Genomic DNA, 14505 nt, shown 5'->3' on the forward strand with positions numbered 1-14505 from the left:
AATCAGATGAACCAGCTTTAAAAAAAAATGTTTGCTTTGGGTCAACACCATTGATAATCATTTGAAATTTACTTATGAATATAGTCAACAACAAATAACTTTTCTGGATATTGTGATAAAAAAAACCCAAGACGTTTGATACCACAATCTATCGTAAATCGATAGAACGTAACCATCTATTGAAGTATCACAGTTTTCACCCCACAGCTTTTAAGAAAGGACTTCCGATAAGTCAGTTCTTCAGGTTGCGGAGAATTTGCTCTACAGATATAGAATTTAAACATGAAGCCCAAGTGTTAGCAACGAGATTTTTTGAAAGAGGCTATCCATATAGAGTGGTTCAGAGGGCGTACAAACGGGCAAAATATTACCCCCGCTCTGCACTTTTGGAATATCAATCCAAAAAACACCCCCCGGCTGATGTCTGTGTTTTACAACACACAGATAAATCCCATCTAATTGCAGCTAGTATCAGACGCCATTGGCATGTCTTATAACTACATACAGGGACTTTCCCAGATTTACCACTTTTTTTCTTACAGAAGGGGTAAAAACATCAGGGACCGACTAGTGCATGCGACTACAAACAAAATGAATCCTGAGCTCACTATGGGATATCATAAAGCGTGTGATGATTGTGACATGTGTGCACAAACAATTGAAGGCACGTTTTGGCAACATCCAAGCACTGGCGTGCAATACAAGAAAAGAAGAATCACTGATTGCACATCAACAAACGTTGTTTATCTAATACAGTGTCCCTGTCCCTCTTTATATATAGGGTGCACCAGCAGACAAGTCAAAGGTCCGCTTAAGAGAACATAGAAGCAGGATCAATGCACTTCATTTGGAAGCTCCGATGGTCAAACATTGTGTTGAATATTCTCATACATTTCAACAATTGAAATGGACAATTCTAGATCAAATAGTCTGTTCAGACCGTGGAGGTGATTTACATTCTCAGCTTAATTACTGCGAGCAAAAATGGATATTTAAACTGTCGCCGTATAGCCCTCTAGGGATGAATGATTCAGTTGATTGGTTAACTTTAATCTGATGTCACATTTTTTTGAATTTTCTCATTGGTGAATGAGTTAGTCTGTTGAGAATTCTGTGATTGGCTGATAGTAACATCCTATGACAGGGTTTAAAAATGGCCCGGGAAAAACAAAATGGAGGATCGCATTTGGGAAACGCTGTAGTGGATTTGAAACGAGCAGGACTGTTTGAGCAACTCCTGGAGCGTATGTATGGTGTTTTCTTCAGATTACTTGTTTTGTTATATACAAAAGTTAGTAATTGGTTCGTTTTTATCACAGAAAAGCCAAAGATATAGTGACTGCCCCTGACGAAGCAGCCAACGAAACACGAGCCGTGTCGGGCAGCAGACTGTGCATCACTTCTCCAGCATCTATTCGCTCAGCCTCCAGCATGATACGATAAGTGTTCTTTTGCTAGATATAGCGTTTAATCGCTCAGCAAACAAACAAGAAAATGAAAGTGAACAGTGCTTGTTAATCTAAAGAGAAGAATACCAGTGCTTTTCAATCCAAGAAAAATAAAAAGAAAACTTTTTACTAAACTGGTGAGATTTAGAGACCAATGATTATAAAATGGAAGTGTGGTAACTTAATGTACCAGTGGAAACATGGGGTCCATTAAGCAGAAACCATTTGTCAGAGATATGTGAGAGTATATTATATCATATCTCTCCTTTATCATATATGAGGTCTCTTACTCCCCAAAAAATAAAAAAAAAATCTTTACATCAAAGTTTCCATATATATGGTGTTATTTTTGATACAGTATTGTTCTTAGAAAAGACATCTGCAAAGTCCCTGTACTGTGGGGGTAGGCCCAAGGAGGCTGTGGCCAAGGGAATAGCAATTGGGGTTTGAACTTGCCGGAGGCAGTCATCAAAACAGCGGGAACCCCAATGAGTAAATTGGAGCGTCCCCCAGTCGAACCGAGGCGAGTGTTGCTGTAGCCAGGATAACCCCAATATTATGGGATGCACGGCTCTCTCCAGTATGTAGAACGTTATCTGTTCCTCATGAAATAGCCCCATACGGAGACATAGGAAGTCAGTTCTAGAGTACATATGTCCCAGGAGGGGTTCTCCATAAATGGACGAAATAAACAGAGGTCTTTCTCTGGCAATTGTAGTCAGCAAAAGCTTCTTCACCAGAGCCCTGGTAATAAAGTTCCCGCCAGCCCCAGAAAGATCGGCAGGGCTGTGGTGGAGCTTATCCCACCACGGCCCAAAGAAAAAGTCACCTCCAAACCTCCAGGTGCTCCTCCTCCTTCCTGCCTGTGCAGCCCCAGAAGAAAAACATTGCCAGAGATGCGCAGGCAGGAAGGAGGAGGAGCATCGGCCATATGCAGAGGAGGAACAGCATTTGTGGCAGGGCCACTGCAGATCCCACCTTGCAGCAGCCTGAGAAGACAAGGCCTGGTAACAGGGTCGCTGCGGATCCCACCTCGCAGTGGTCTGAGAAGATCAGGGCCGCCGCAGAGCCCATCCCACGGTGACCCTCGAAAAGAGAGGATAGGCCCTATAGAGTGTATGTATGTGTAAAAGAGTGAGAGATTGTGTGTGGGAGTGAAAACCTGTATGTTCGGAAAGACAGCATGTGAGATCCTCTGTGTGTGTGTGAGACAGCATGTGAGAGTGAGAACCTGTGTGTGTGTGTGAGACAGCATGTGAGTGAGAGCTTCTGCCTGTGTGTGTGTGAGAATGAGAGCCTGAGTATGTGTGTGAGACAGCATGTAAGAATGAGAACCTGAGTGTGTGTTTGAGGGAAGAAGGGAAGAAGTCAGGTAGAGAGAAGAAACAGAAAAAAAAGAGACCCTGTAAAAGGAATTGGCAAAAGACCAAGAAAGGGAAGGTGGAAAAAAAAGCCTGTGACCAACCGATCAGAAAACTAAGATCAGACAGCAAAGGTAAAAAAAATAATTGTTTAATTTTTAGTGATTGGCATATGTTATCTTTGGAAATGTGCAAGAGTAGCACTTTCTTTCTGCCAATCTTGCAATGTGCGAGATCAGCGTGGAGGAACTGGAAGCCCCACAAATTTTTAATACCGCGGGGCCTGCACAGAAGAGGCAGCAGAACGGGCTTCAGTGTCAGTAGCAGCGATCAGCGCCTCCTCAATAGCCATGCGGCAGCAGTGATAGCGGCAGCAGATAGCGGCAGCAGAGAGGCTCCGAGTTGCTGGCAAAAGAGAGGGGGTCTGCCTTCAGTGTGTGCATGTGCATGAATGGGGGTCTGCCTGGGGTGGGGGGTGAATGCATGGGTGCCTGCCTGAGGGTGTGTCTGTGTATGAGAATGAATGGGTGCCTTCCTGGGGGTCTGCCTCTGTAAGAAATAGGTGTCTGCCTGGGGTGTGTGCGTATGTGTGTGAAAGAGAGAGAGAATGAATGTGTGGATGCCTGGGTTGTGTATGTGTGTGAAAATGAATTGGTGCATGTCTGGGGGGTCTGTGTGTGTGTGAATGAATGTGTGCATGCCTGGGGGTGGGGAAGGGGTGGTGTGGGAATGGATGGGAGTCTGCCTGGGGGTCTGTGTAAGAATGAATGAGAGCTTGCCTGGAAGTGTGTATATGTGAGGGAGCCAGTGAGACTGAGAGTGTGTGTGTGTGTGTGTGTAAGAGAGAATCTGGGGGAGTAAAAGCTTGTGTGTGGGGGGATAGAGATGGTCTTAGAGCTTGAGAGTGTATCTGTGTCTGTGTGAGAGGTTGTGGGTGTGCATAAGAGTGTGTGTGAGAGAGAATAGATGTGTAAGAATGTGTGAGAGAGAGGATAAAGTTTGTGTGCCCACCTAATCCTTGACAATCTCAGGGTGAGTGGAAATCAAGAGCTCCCACGTATGGACAGCAGTGGCTTTTTAAAAATCTTTTAGTTTTAATTATTGGGAGTTATTTGATATGTGCGCTGTTTTGAAATATTTTATTGGTGCTTGGGGAAATTTAAATAAAATGTATATGATTTTAATGAATAGAAGTTATTCTATTTGTCACTAGTTTTAAAATATTCTTTTATTAGTATGGTTTAACTATTATAATTGATGCTTTATATTTCTTGATTTTATTTGTTTTATGAGGAATGGTAGTTCTTCTGTCATTGTTACACTGTAGACAGAGTCTGGCTTCTTGGGGTTTCCATTTCAGTTTTTGTCTGCATATTGCTGGTTCTAATTAGTGATCCTTTATTCTGTATTTGGTGAGGGTCTGTCTCTGCTCTGTGTGTGTGACCATGATGAGAGATTCTGCTAGTGCGTAGCTATCTGTGTAGGGATCTATAGCAATCGGGTTTGTTTCGTTTTGCCCAGTAGGTGGTGTATTGGTATTCTGGGTCCCAGTGTAATATTTACCTGTGCTTTTTCACAGGTAGGGTTCTTGCTGTTTGTGTCCTTGGTGTTACTACCGTTACGTTACGATAGGTTTGCTGTATAGATATTGAGTGACATTTTTGCGGACTTTTGTGGTAATTCACAGGGACGGTAACTTTAAAACAGCCGCACGGATGTACATGTATGCTGGCTTGAGCCCATGGACACAGCCGTTTTATAACACGTGCGCACCTTATAAAATCAGCTGGATGGAAGCAAACGTGAGCGCCATTTTATATGGATGCGCATGTGCTGTCTCTACTGCACAAGTAGGGGGGATTTTTATATGCACGCGCACCAACGCAATTACCAATTACCCCAGTTTGTTCCCTCATTGCCCAGTTACAGGATAGGACTTCCTAACCCCCTTAGCTAACTAACCTCTCTTTTACCCTACCTGCCCCAACCCTTAAAACCCCACTGACTAGATTAGTTTTTTTTGTTTTAGGACTTACACGCCATCCTTAGAAGTAAAGTTACGCGGGAGAGGGACCCCAGCGCGCGCTTGTGCACGTACGTACGCACGCACTGGTTCCCATTTAAATTCCCAGGACGCCCAGACCCTATCCAGGCCACGCCTACTCCCCGACCCTTTTTTTTGATTTTTTTCTTTTGTGCGCGTACCAGGAGATTTGCGCGTCCACGGACACTTCTTAACATACGCGCACCGCGCGCCAGCCCGAGAGACACCTGCATCTCCCTGACTTGGCGCGCGCAGGCCTTTTAACATCCTGTGCGTCTGGCAGCGGAAGGCGTTTGCGCTGCCCTTACCGTGGGATGACTCCAGAATTTGAAAATATTTTTTTATGTATGATGAGCTGCAAGGGAAATATCCAAGCTCCATTCTTGGGGGAATTTCGGTGGATGCTCAGTGCGTTACAGATCTGGAGGTGCAGGATTTGTATTGACATTCTGTCCCTTCCTGTATACGTTCCAGGAGAAAACATGTGCTCGCATTGAGCGTCCGTTTTCCTGTCACGCACTGACAGCCACCTCTCCTGGGCGCCCGATGCCAAGGAGGCACTAGGGTCACACAATTTTCCCCTGGTGCCTCCTTTTTAGGGCGAGCCCTCATTTAAATATCGGATCACGCACCCAGGAGAGGTAGGGTGGGCACATGTTAGGACAGCGGGCGCTCTGCGTCAAGCCCTTATTGTATCTTAACTATTTGCTGTATTTTATGATTGGCCGGCTTTACGATGTTGTTGTAGCCCGCCTAGCACTATTGTTTCACAATAGGTGGGATCTAAATTATTAAATAAATAAATACAATACAATAAATGTGACAAGGTTGGTGACTAAGGCCAGAAGGTTCCTGGGCTGCATAGCGGGAGGAATAACCGGTAAGCAAAAAGGGGACGATAATGCCCTTGTACAGGTCCTTGGTGAGGCCTCACCGGGGAGTACTGTGTTCAGTGCTGAGCCCGTATCCCAAAAAGGACAGAGACAGGACGGAGGCGCTCCAGAGAAGGGCGGCCAAAATGGTGTGGGGTCTGTACCAAAAGACAAGAGATGAGACTAAAGGACCTAAATATGCATACGCTGGAGGACAGGAGGGACAGGGGAGATACGATACAGACTTTTAAATGCCTAAAGAGTATTAATGATGCATGGGAATCAAGACTTTCCCAGAGGAAAGAAAGCTGTAGAGCTAAGGGTCATGATATGAAACTCCAAGGGGATAGATTCAGAAACAACGTCAGGAAATATTCCTTCGCAGAAAGGGCGGTGGATGCATGGAATGCCCTCCCGGAAGAGGCAGTGAAGACAGGAACTTTAATGGAATTCAAGAGGGCGCGGGATAAACGCAGAGGATCTTTAACTACGGCTGGTTTCTGCAGGCAAGAACTCCCGTAGTCTTTGAAGAAGCTTTAGAGCCGAGCCACCGGGAGCTGCACACAGAGAAAAGTGCATGTGGAGAGACAGAGGAGGTGGTATAAGGAGCTGGAAGGGAGGTCTGGGAAATATTTCCCAGTAGAGTTGTCTGGGTGAGTTGGGGGCTGCAGGAGAGCCTACACTGTGTCCGGTTCTGTGATTACGGAGTAGAAACAATCATCTGGGATCCTGTCCCTCCCAACTCCTAGAAAAGCCAAAGCCTCATTAATGTGAACCATCTACCTCTCTTCCTTCTCCTTCTCACCATGTTGCTTTTTTTTTTTTGCTTTTCCAGCATTGCTCCCTCTGCTGGGGATCTTGGCAGTGACAGATTTAGGATTTTGGCATCCCTAGGCACTGTTGGTGCTGTTGCCCACCTGTTACCTTGCCTCCCATTTCCCTCCCTGCCTCTCCCCCACCCACCAAGGTTGGACAACAGGGAGCAGAAGGTGAGAGTGCCCTAGTTTCCTGTGGCAGCTCAAGGGTAGATCCTGTGGCAAAAATTTAAAAATTCGGAAGGAAATGGGAAAACATTTCCATCGTTTATATTACATTATACAAATAAAGTCCTTTTATGCTATAATTACTAGTATAATTTATTTTATGTTTATTGGGTGATGAAAAGTGATCTCAGGTATCAGTACAGAGAGGAGACTTCAGGGATGGGGAGAGGAAGGGAGGAGGATCAGGAATAGGGCAAGGAGAAGGGGGGGGGGAGTATGAGAAGGAAAGAGCTAGGGATGGGGAGAAGTGAGAAGATTAGGAAGCTGAGATGGAGAAGAAGAGGGAAAGAGAGGGAGGTTATTGGATTGGGAAGGGGAGTTGTGAGTAGGAAGGGTGGGGGAGTGGGTTCCAGAAGGGAGAGGTAGGAGGGGAGGAAGGGAGGTTCGAGGGTCTGGATAACAGAATGTGAGTTGCAGTGGGTAGGGAGAAGAGGGAGGTGTCCCTACCATGCTCGTGTCCTGCTTCTCCTTGCCTCCCACCCAGAATGGCATACAGATACATTTGGCACCAATCCCTTCTCTCACACACACACAAGCACTGCCCTCCTACCCTTGTTCCCCTCTCACACACAGACATACGCCCCCCACCCCCTCCCAGCTGATACCCCTCTCATTCCACCCTCCAGTGATCTCTACTCAGCCCCTCCTAATCTCCCCAGAATGATCCCCTTTTGTTCCTGTCTGCTACAGGCTGTCCTGTTCCCTGAATGCTGCCTGGAGGAAACAGAGGGCTGTTCTCTGCTCAATGAGGTTCAGCACAGATGAAAGGGAACAAATCTTCAGCCAGCCTGCTGCCCCTCACCCAGATGGCCTAATGTGCCTATCGACAAATCCAGGCCTGGGCCTTGGCTCTCTTCCTCCTTCCCCCATCCCAGTTTCCTGAAGGTCTAAAAATAAACGTCGGGGCCATCCAGGCCGGAACAGTTTCCTCTACAGCTTTCTTCCAGGCCGCCTGATGTCCTAGGCGTATCATTTAAAGGGGCAGTGCACCATTCTAAAGACTAAAGTTGAGCCTGGCCCTGTCAAAGATGTAGGAAAGCACTGTGGCCTCCCCCTGCATGCAAGGAGTAGCCCAGAGAAATCCTGGGCCAGCTCCCTAAATCCAGAGGCAAGGGAACCTGGGGGCAGTTGAGGAAAATTCTCCTCTGCTCCACCCTTTTTCACTTGAGACAGAAAACGTAGCCAGTGCAAAGTGAGCTCTCTGAAAAGCAGCAGCAACAGCATACTGGCCATCCTGCAGAGACTCCAGCAGCTAGGATCCGTGTTTACTGCTCTCTGCCTCCACTGGTCTACAAACCTCCACCGGGAAGCTGATATTAAGCAGCCACCCAGCCATTGCCAATGGAAGACAGTTCATCACTATTAACATTTCGGTTAAGGCCTTGAGTAAAACAGTCCTCACAGAGCTCCTGAGTAGTGTATGCTGCTCCAGTAGAATTGTGCAGATAACAGCACCAGTAAACTGTGCGGACACAAACAGCGCAACAGCTTCAGCCAAACGCAGTGGAATTCGAGCCAGCCCACAGGCAGCAGGAAGAAAGCTCGCACTACACAGGATAACCATGCCAGGCTGCACTCTGTTCAGAAAGGACACGAGAGGCATTTTACATGAAGGGTGACAAAAGTAACTGAAATGCAGGTTATGCAGGAAGGGAAGGAGGCACCATGGGCCGCCCTAGAGACGGAATTATGATCTGCACTGGCATTCTGATACAAAATGCAGGTTGACCTACCCCAGAATGTTAAGGGAATGGGCATTTAAAAGCCAGGCATGATCCAAGGTGTTCTTTGATTGACTGGGGTTGTCTGAGAGATAGGACTCCGTGGAACAGTTTACCCTGTCACCCTGATTATAGTCATAGCCTTACTATTGCTTAAAGGAGCACCAAACATGCTTTTAAAATGCGCCTTTCTTTGTATTGTACAAGAATTAACTTGCTGCAGTAAGCACAGTGAAATAAAGTGGCTTGCTTTGCTCCTCGGTTTTCAGCGAGCAGTTTTCAAAGCCATGTAAACTGTCTGTCTGAAAATGTCCTGACTCAATCCAACCAAAAACCTTAGCGGGGTAGCCAGAGTAGGGCAAGGCATTTCTGGGAGCGTGTTTTGGGTGAGATGAGAAAATAGCATGGATAAATTGCATTTTCACATCCATGTGCATTATTTTCTATAAAAATTTCAGCTGCACAAAAATCAGGTGGAAAAGTCCATGGGTAGAAGGTACCTGAAGCCAGATTTAAAAGACAGTGGGCATGTACTTTCCCTTTCGAACTTAGGTGCATGGTCCTCAGAAACCTTTGCATATAAGCAGACAGTTCTGAAAATTGTCCCTCCAGGATTGACTTGAAGCATCCTAGATTCACTGGAGCTGGTCAAGAGACACACATTAGAGCAAAAAGCACTCTGTTTCACCCCCTAAGGGTTATTAGCTTGTTCTTCAGGGCTATTCCAAAATTATTTTTGCTTCCTCTGTACCTTCTCCTGTACTAAGTGTCCTTTTATAGAAGGGTGACAGAACAAGCTTGGGCAAAGGCATGATATAACTTCAGACCAGCTTCCCCAGACATCCATCTTGCACTTCTTATTGACTTCTTTTAACAAAATTGGTGCATATAGCATTATTCAATATGAGTGGTGAATAAGGGATTTTTTCACAGGGGTATCTGAGTTAATAGCCCAGTTCTTTATTCAGCATGCTTTTCCCCAAAGTTAATTCTTCCGCTGCAGAGAGCTACTGACATTATTTGTTTTTAATCAGGAGCTGATGCATCATGGGATAGCTGCGGCATTCTAAACATCAGCCCTCAAGTTGTTAAACTGGGCACATCAGTGATCGCCTCCTGCAAAATCAACTCCACCTGTCTCCTGTTTAACAACAGTGCGAGTTCTGCCAATGTGCTCTGGAAACTGAATGGCAAGCAGATTCCAAGGGGGTCATACACTTCAGCCAAGCCAAGTCTTTCAATGATGACCATTCCCAGGGTGAATTCCACCTGGGGGAATCTGAGCTGTTATCTTTTACATGAGCAGATTCCATATCTGCTGGGAACTATTGCCTTTCAGGCGGGAGGTAAGCACTGGGTCATCCTGGGACGATCATTTCAGATGTTTCAATCCATGAACTTGTGTCTTCCCAAATCAATTGTAGAAGAACAAAGGGATTGATAATACGTTGACGCAGACAACTTGTTCATTACTTCTAAAAGTTGTGGAAAGACTCTGAAAAATATTACAAATTAATCTGAAAAGTGGTAGTGAGATGCGAGGTATATGACAACAGAGGCATCAGCAACACATGCAGTTCTAGACTGGGTTAAAAAAAAAAGTCTTACAAGAAAAAAGTGCTTGGCTTTGTGTCACAGTCATCCAAATGTTGCTGCTGCAGACAGAAAGCTTATGTGTAACCTAACCTGGAAATGTATGCCTAGTCATGATTCAGCAATGATTCCTCTGCAATAAAATAGATTCCCCTTCCGTCTTTTGTTTCAGTTCCACCAGACGACAAGCTGCAAATTTTATCCTGCTTCACAGTCTGGATTGCAAATGTAACTTGTTACTGGGATCCTGGGCAAGAAACGCACATTCTGACCACGTACACCCTCCACGTGAGAGAGTGAGTACCAGGGACGGCATAGGGCAGAGTAAAGCAGCCCCTCCCTCAGTCCATTTGCAGAAACCTCTTCCAGCTTCCATTCCATTTGCACCCTCTACATCACTCCCCAGCTCACAAAGCCTCCTCTTCCTCCTCTATGACTTTTCCTTTGGAAATAAACAAATGCTCCCAATTCATACTTTATTCACTTGAAAAGGGGAAAGAACTAGTCATTAAAGGCAATGAACCCGCAATCTATACTGTAATGTGAGACACAGCAAGGAGAGTGACAGACGTGTGGGTCTTTCAGATCCAGATCCAGTGAGAGGTGAGGAGACAAGCAGAGCCGCCTTTGACTGACTTGCTCTGAAATAATGCCTTCCACAGGAAAACAGAAGATGGTTTTCTAATTTGTACTATCATTTTGTTCAGAGAGCATGCTAGATCTACTACTAAATAGCAGCGACTGTGCAGATAGTGTTCCTTTTGTCAGGGAATAACAGTAATTATGGAAAAGGGTGGAGTGTTTGTATACTTCGTGAGGATGAAGTGGAGACGTTGAACACCGCTGCAGCATTTCCCCAAAGGAGAGAGCAAGGCTGCCGCTACCTCAGGTGACCCTGCATGTGTGTCTTCCTTTCAGAGACATAGGGATATGCGAGCAGGCTTTCAATGAGACAAAGATCTGTGTTTCTGCCCAGGACAGCAGTTTTTGCTCCATCGCTATCGATCGGATGATGGCATACTACAGCATCTGGGTGACAGGCAAAAACCAGCTGGGGCAAGCAACTTCTCCTGCTGTGTGTCTGCACGCCACAGAGATAGGTAAGAGGCTGACTGCAGGAGGAAACAAACCAGAGGTCTGATTGGACCCGTATAGCACCATAGCATTAGCAGTACTGGATCAGGATGAACACCCCTCTGAGACTGGGACCATAATCGATAGGGATTGGGCTAACCAGATAGGGTTGCCGCCCTGGCTTGAGTCAGTAAAGTGGGGGGATAATTTCTGTGTGAAGGCCTGGAAAACAGACTCACGGCTCAGGGTAGAGCTAAGAACTCGGAACTCAGTCCCTGAAGGGGGAGGGGCACAGCCAAGAACTGGAAGAAACTACGGAGTGAGCTGGATCCCATTCCCTTGGCCTCGAGGGGATCTGGTTGTGTAGGGCAGGAAGCAATAAGAGGAAAACAGAAGTGATAGAGGGCCATGTTTGACAGTTTCTGGATGCAAAGGAGTAAGGAGCATGGCCATGCATGAACACTTCTCAACGAGGGAGGTCTGGGAGAAAGAGATAAAACCAGACAAGAAGTATTGACAGCTAAGAAATCCTGTATTATCCCCCCTGTGTCATTAGTGAAGCTGAGCCCTCCTGAGGTTGAGGCCCTCAAGACTGTAAAGGGATGCTTGATAGTGGAGTGGAAGCCTCCTGCTGATGGATTGCGCCCCGAGGATAAAGGAGAATACGAGATTCGATACCAGGACCAGGATGGGCAGCAGGAATCCTGGACGCAGGTGAATTTCAGCCACTGACCCTGGCTTTTTTTTTCACAGCAGCAGCAGGGTAGACGAGAGAGCTGGGAGGTATCGTTGTGGTTGGAGGAATGTCTGGCGTTCCCAAACACCGTGCCATTGCCGGCGACAGCCGGCAGGGTGCTTCTTCTTGTATGCCTGCTGTGAAGAGCCGAGCCCTTTGTAAAGCTGAGTGAAGAGAAACATTTGATGAGCATAGCATGGTCCCATCCTGCCCCATTCTGCTAGCCGAAGTTCATATATCACCCACCAGGCCAGAATGCCAGAGACTCAAAGTCAAAGCTGCACCCTGCAACCCCTGATCACACCGTTACTGCTGAACGTGCTTAAAAGAGATCTAAATAAAATGCCACTGGTATTTACATTCAAAAAACAGCAATAACCAAATATTTTTATGGCTGTACCATGCTGTAAAAGATGGACTCAGATTCCTCAATATCCATAAATAGTACTTACATATAGACAGCACTCCAGTGTCTAAATTATTATTCATTTATTTGAATCCTGCCTTAAACTCCAAAGTTTCAGTGTAGTAAGTGGACCCTTGGCTGGAGCGAAATGTCAGTGTTTATGTTAGGATTTAAATAAAAGAATTATAATTTGTGTATCGGAGGGCTAGCTTCTGAACTTGCTGTACAGAAATTCTAAAGCATTATTTTCAGTTTGAAGATAGTAGTTTAATTAGGGTGCCTCCCAGCTCCAATCCTCCAAATTAAACAGAACAAAGTGACACTTAAGTGAGATCATGTTTGGTTTGAAGATGTGAAAATTCACATGAGAAAATGATGTTGTTAACTTGTTCCCAAAAGACAACATGGTATGGTAGCTCCGCATTAAATTATTCAAAATTATTCCGAGTAGTGAAACCACAGATGGATTGTGAGAAATTTTAGGGTAACCTTGAGAAACTGGGAGATTGGGCATCCAAATGGCAGATGAAATTTAATGTGGACAAGTGGCAAAGTCATGATGCACATAGGGAAAAGTAACCCATGCTGTAGTTACATGATGTTAGGTTCCATGTTAGGAGTTACAACCCAGGAAAAGGATCTGGGTGTCACCATGGACAATACATTGAAATCATCGGCTCAGTGTGCCGCAGCAGTCAAAAAAGCAAACAGAATGTTGAGAATTATTAGGAAAGGAATGGAGAATAAAACAGAGAATGTCATAATGCTTCTGTATCTCTCCATGGTGAGACTGCATCTTGAGTACTGTGTACAATTCTGGTTGCCACATCTCAAAAAATATATAGCTGAGCTGAAAAAGGTACAGAGAAGGGCGACCAAAATGATAAAGGTGATGGAAAGGCTCCCCTATGAGTAAAGGCTAAAGAGGTTAGGGCTGTTCAGCTTGGAGAAGAGTGGGGATATGATAGAGGTCTATAAAATCATGAGTGACACAGAATAGGTAAATGTGAATTGGTTATTTACTTTTTCAGATAATTCAAAAAGTAAGCTAGGGATACTCCATGAAGTTAGTAAGCACATTTAAATTAAAACTGAGAAAATTATTTTTCACTCAAATCACAATTAAGCTCTGGAATTCCTTGCTGAAGGATGTGGTAGAGGCAGCTAGCATAGCTGGGTTTAAAACAGTTTTGGCCAAGTTCTTGGAGAAGTCCATAAACTATTATTAACCACCTATATGGTGTTTGCAGCATGGGATCTATCTACTGTTTGAGATCCTGCCAGGTACTTGTGACCTGGATTGGCCACGATTGGCAACAGGATGCTGTGCACGAAGGGCCCTAAGTCTGACAGTGCCAGATTCATTAAAGCTTTACTCCCATTTTGGGTCTATGGGAAAAACCCTTAGTTTAGCAATTTTTGTGTTCTTATGTAAATATGAGATACAAAATGCCTTGTTTAATTGTGGCTCTTTTTCTGTGATATTGGTTTCCTCATGAGCATGTGAGGTAGCAGGTGAAGAAGAGCATTTGTCAAATGGCCTGAGGCATCCTATTGAACTACAGCTGCCTCCACCTGCTCTGGAGCTCCTACCTGCGGTCTATGCATACTCTGCCAGCTTCAGTTTCACACTGGCATTATTAATCCTTTGTCTGTCTCAGACCAATGTCACTCCAGGGTTTAGAAACATTAGTGTTTCTCCTTGCACCAGTCAGTAATGTGCAAGAGACCTTGTTATGAATAGAATTGTTGCTCCATGCAGTGATGGGGATAAGCAAGAGAAGTAAAAAAAAAAAAAACAGTGCAGCCGTCTCCATCCCAGGGGCACTGCCAGGATAGCAGTAGAAATGAACAGATTTCTCAGGGTCTTCTGTGCTCAGTTGTGCTTGCTAGTATTACAAAAATACCAATTTCCTTACTAAGGTCACTTTCACAGCTGCAGAGAATGAGTCGGCTATAGAGCGGTTCTGCAGTGTTTCTCCACACACCCGGTATGTTGTCCAGATGCGAGCAAGATACCCAAGTAATTTCAGTCACTGGAGTGCCTGGGGTCAAGAACGAAGCGTGACGACCGAGCCAGCAGGTAGGGAAATGATGCATAAAGTCTCCCACATCCCACTCATCAGCCAGCCATGCTGCCTGATCTTAAATCAGTTGTTTTACCCAGGTGTAAGAGGCATTACTAACATTACAAAGGGGAGAAGTTG

At 45.4% G+C, this 14505-nt stretch overlaps 1 protein-coding gene across 6 annotated transcripts in view; it reads left to right on the forward strand.

The window, feature by feature from the left end:
- LOC115097983 (granulocyte colony-stimulating factor receptor-like) overlaps window positions 1–14505 on the forward strand; it is a 151307-nt gene that overhangs the window by 65364 nt on the left and 71438 nt on the right. For all 6 annotated transcript variants that reach the window (XM_029614208.1, XM_029614209.1, XM_029614213.1 and 3 more), the window contains 5 exons: window positions 9524–9835; window positions 10255–10378; window positions 11001–11182; window positions 11713–11870; window positions 14222–14381. In XM_029614208.1, the coding sequence (XP_029470068.1) occupies window positions 9524–9835; window positions 10255–10378; window positions 11001–11182; window positions 11713–11870; window positions 14222–14381 (936 nt within the window). The remainder of the gene's footprint in view (window positions 1–9523; window positions 9836–10254; window positions 10379–11000; window positions 11183–11712; window positions 11871–14221; window positions 14382–14505) is intronic.

The sequence above is a fragment of the Rhinatrema bivittatum genome, chromosome 8 (assembly GCF_901001135.1).
Source record: "Rhinatrema bivittatum chromosome 8, aRhiBiv1.1, whole genome shotgun sequence".
Classification (NCBI taxonomy): domain Eukaryota; kingdom Metazoa; phylum Chordata; class Amphibia; order Gymnophiona; family Rhinatrematidae; genus Rhinatrema; species Rhinatrema bivittatum.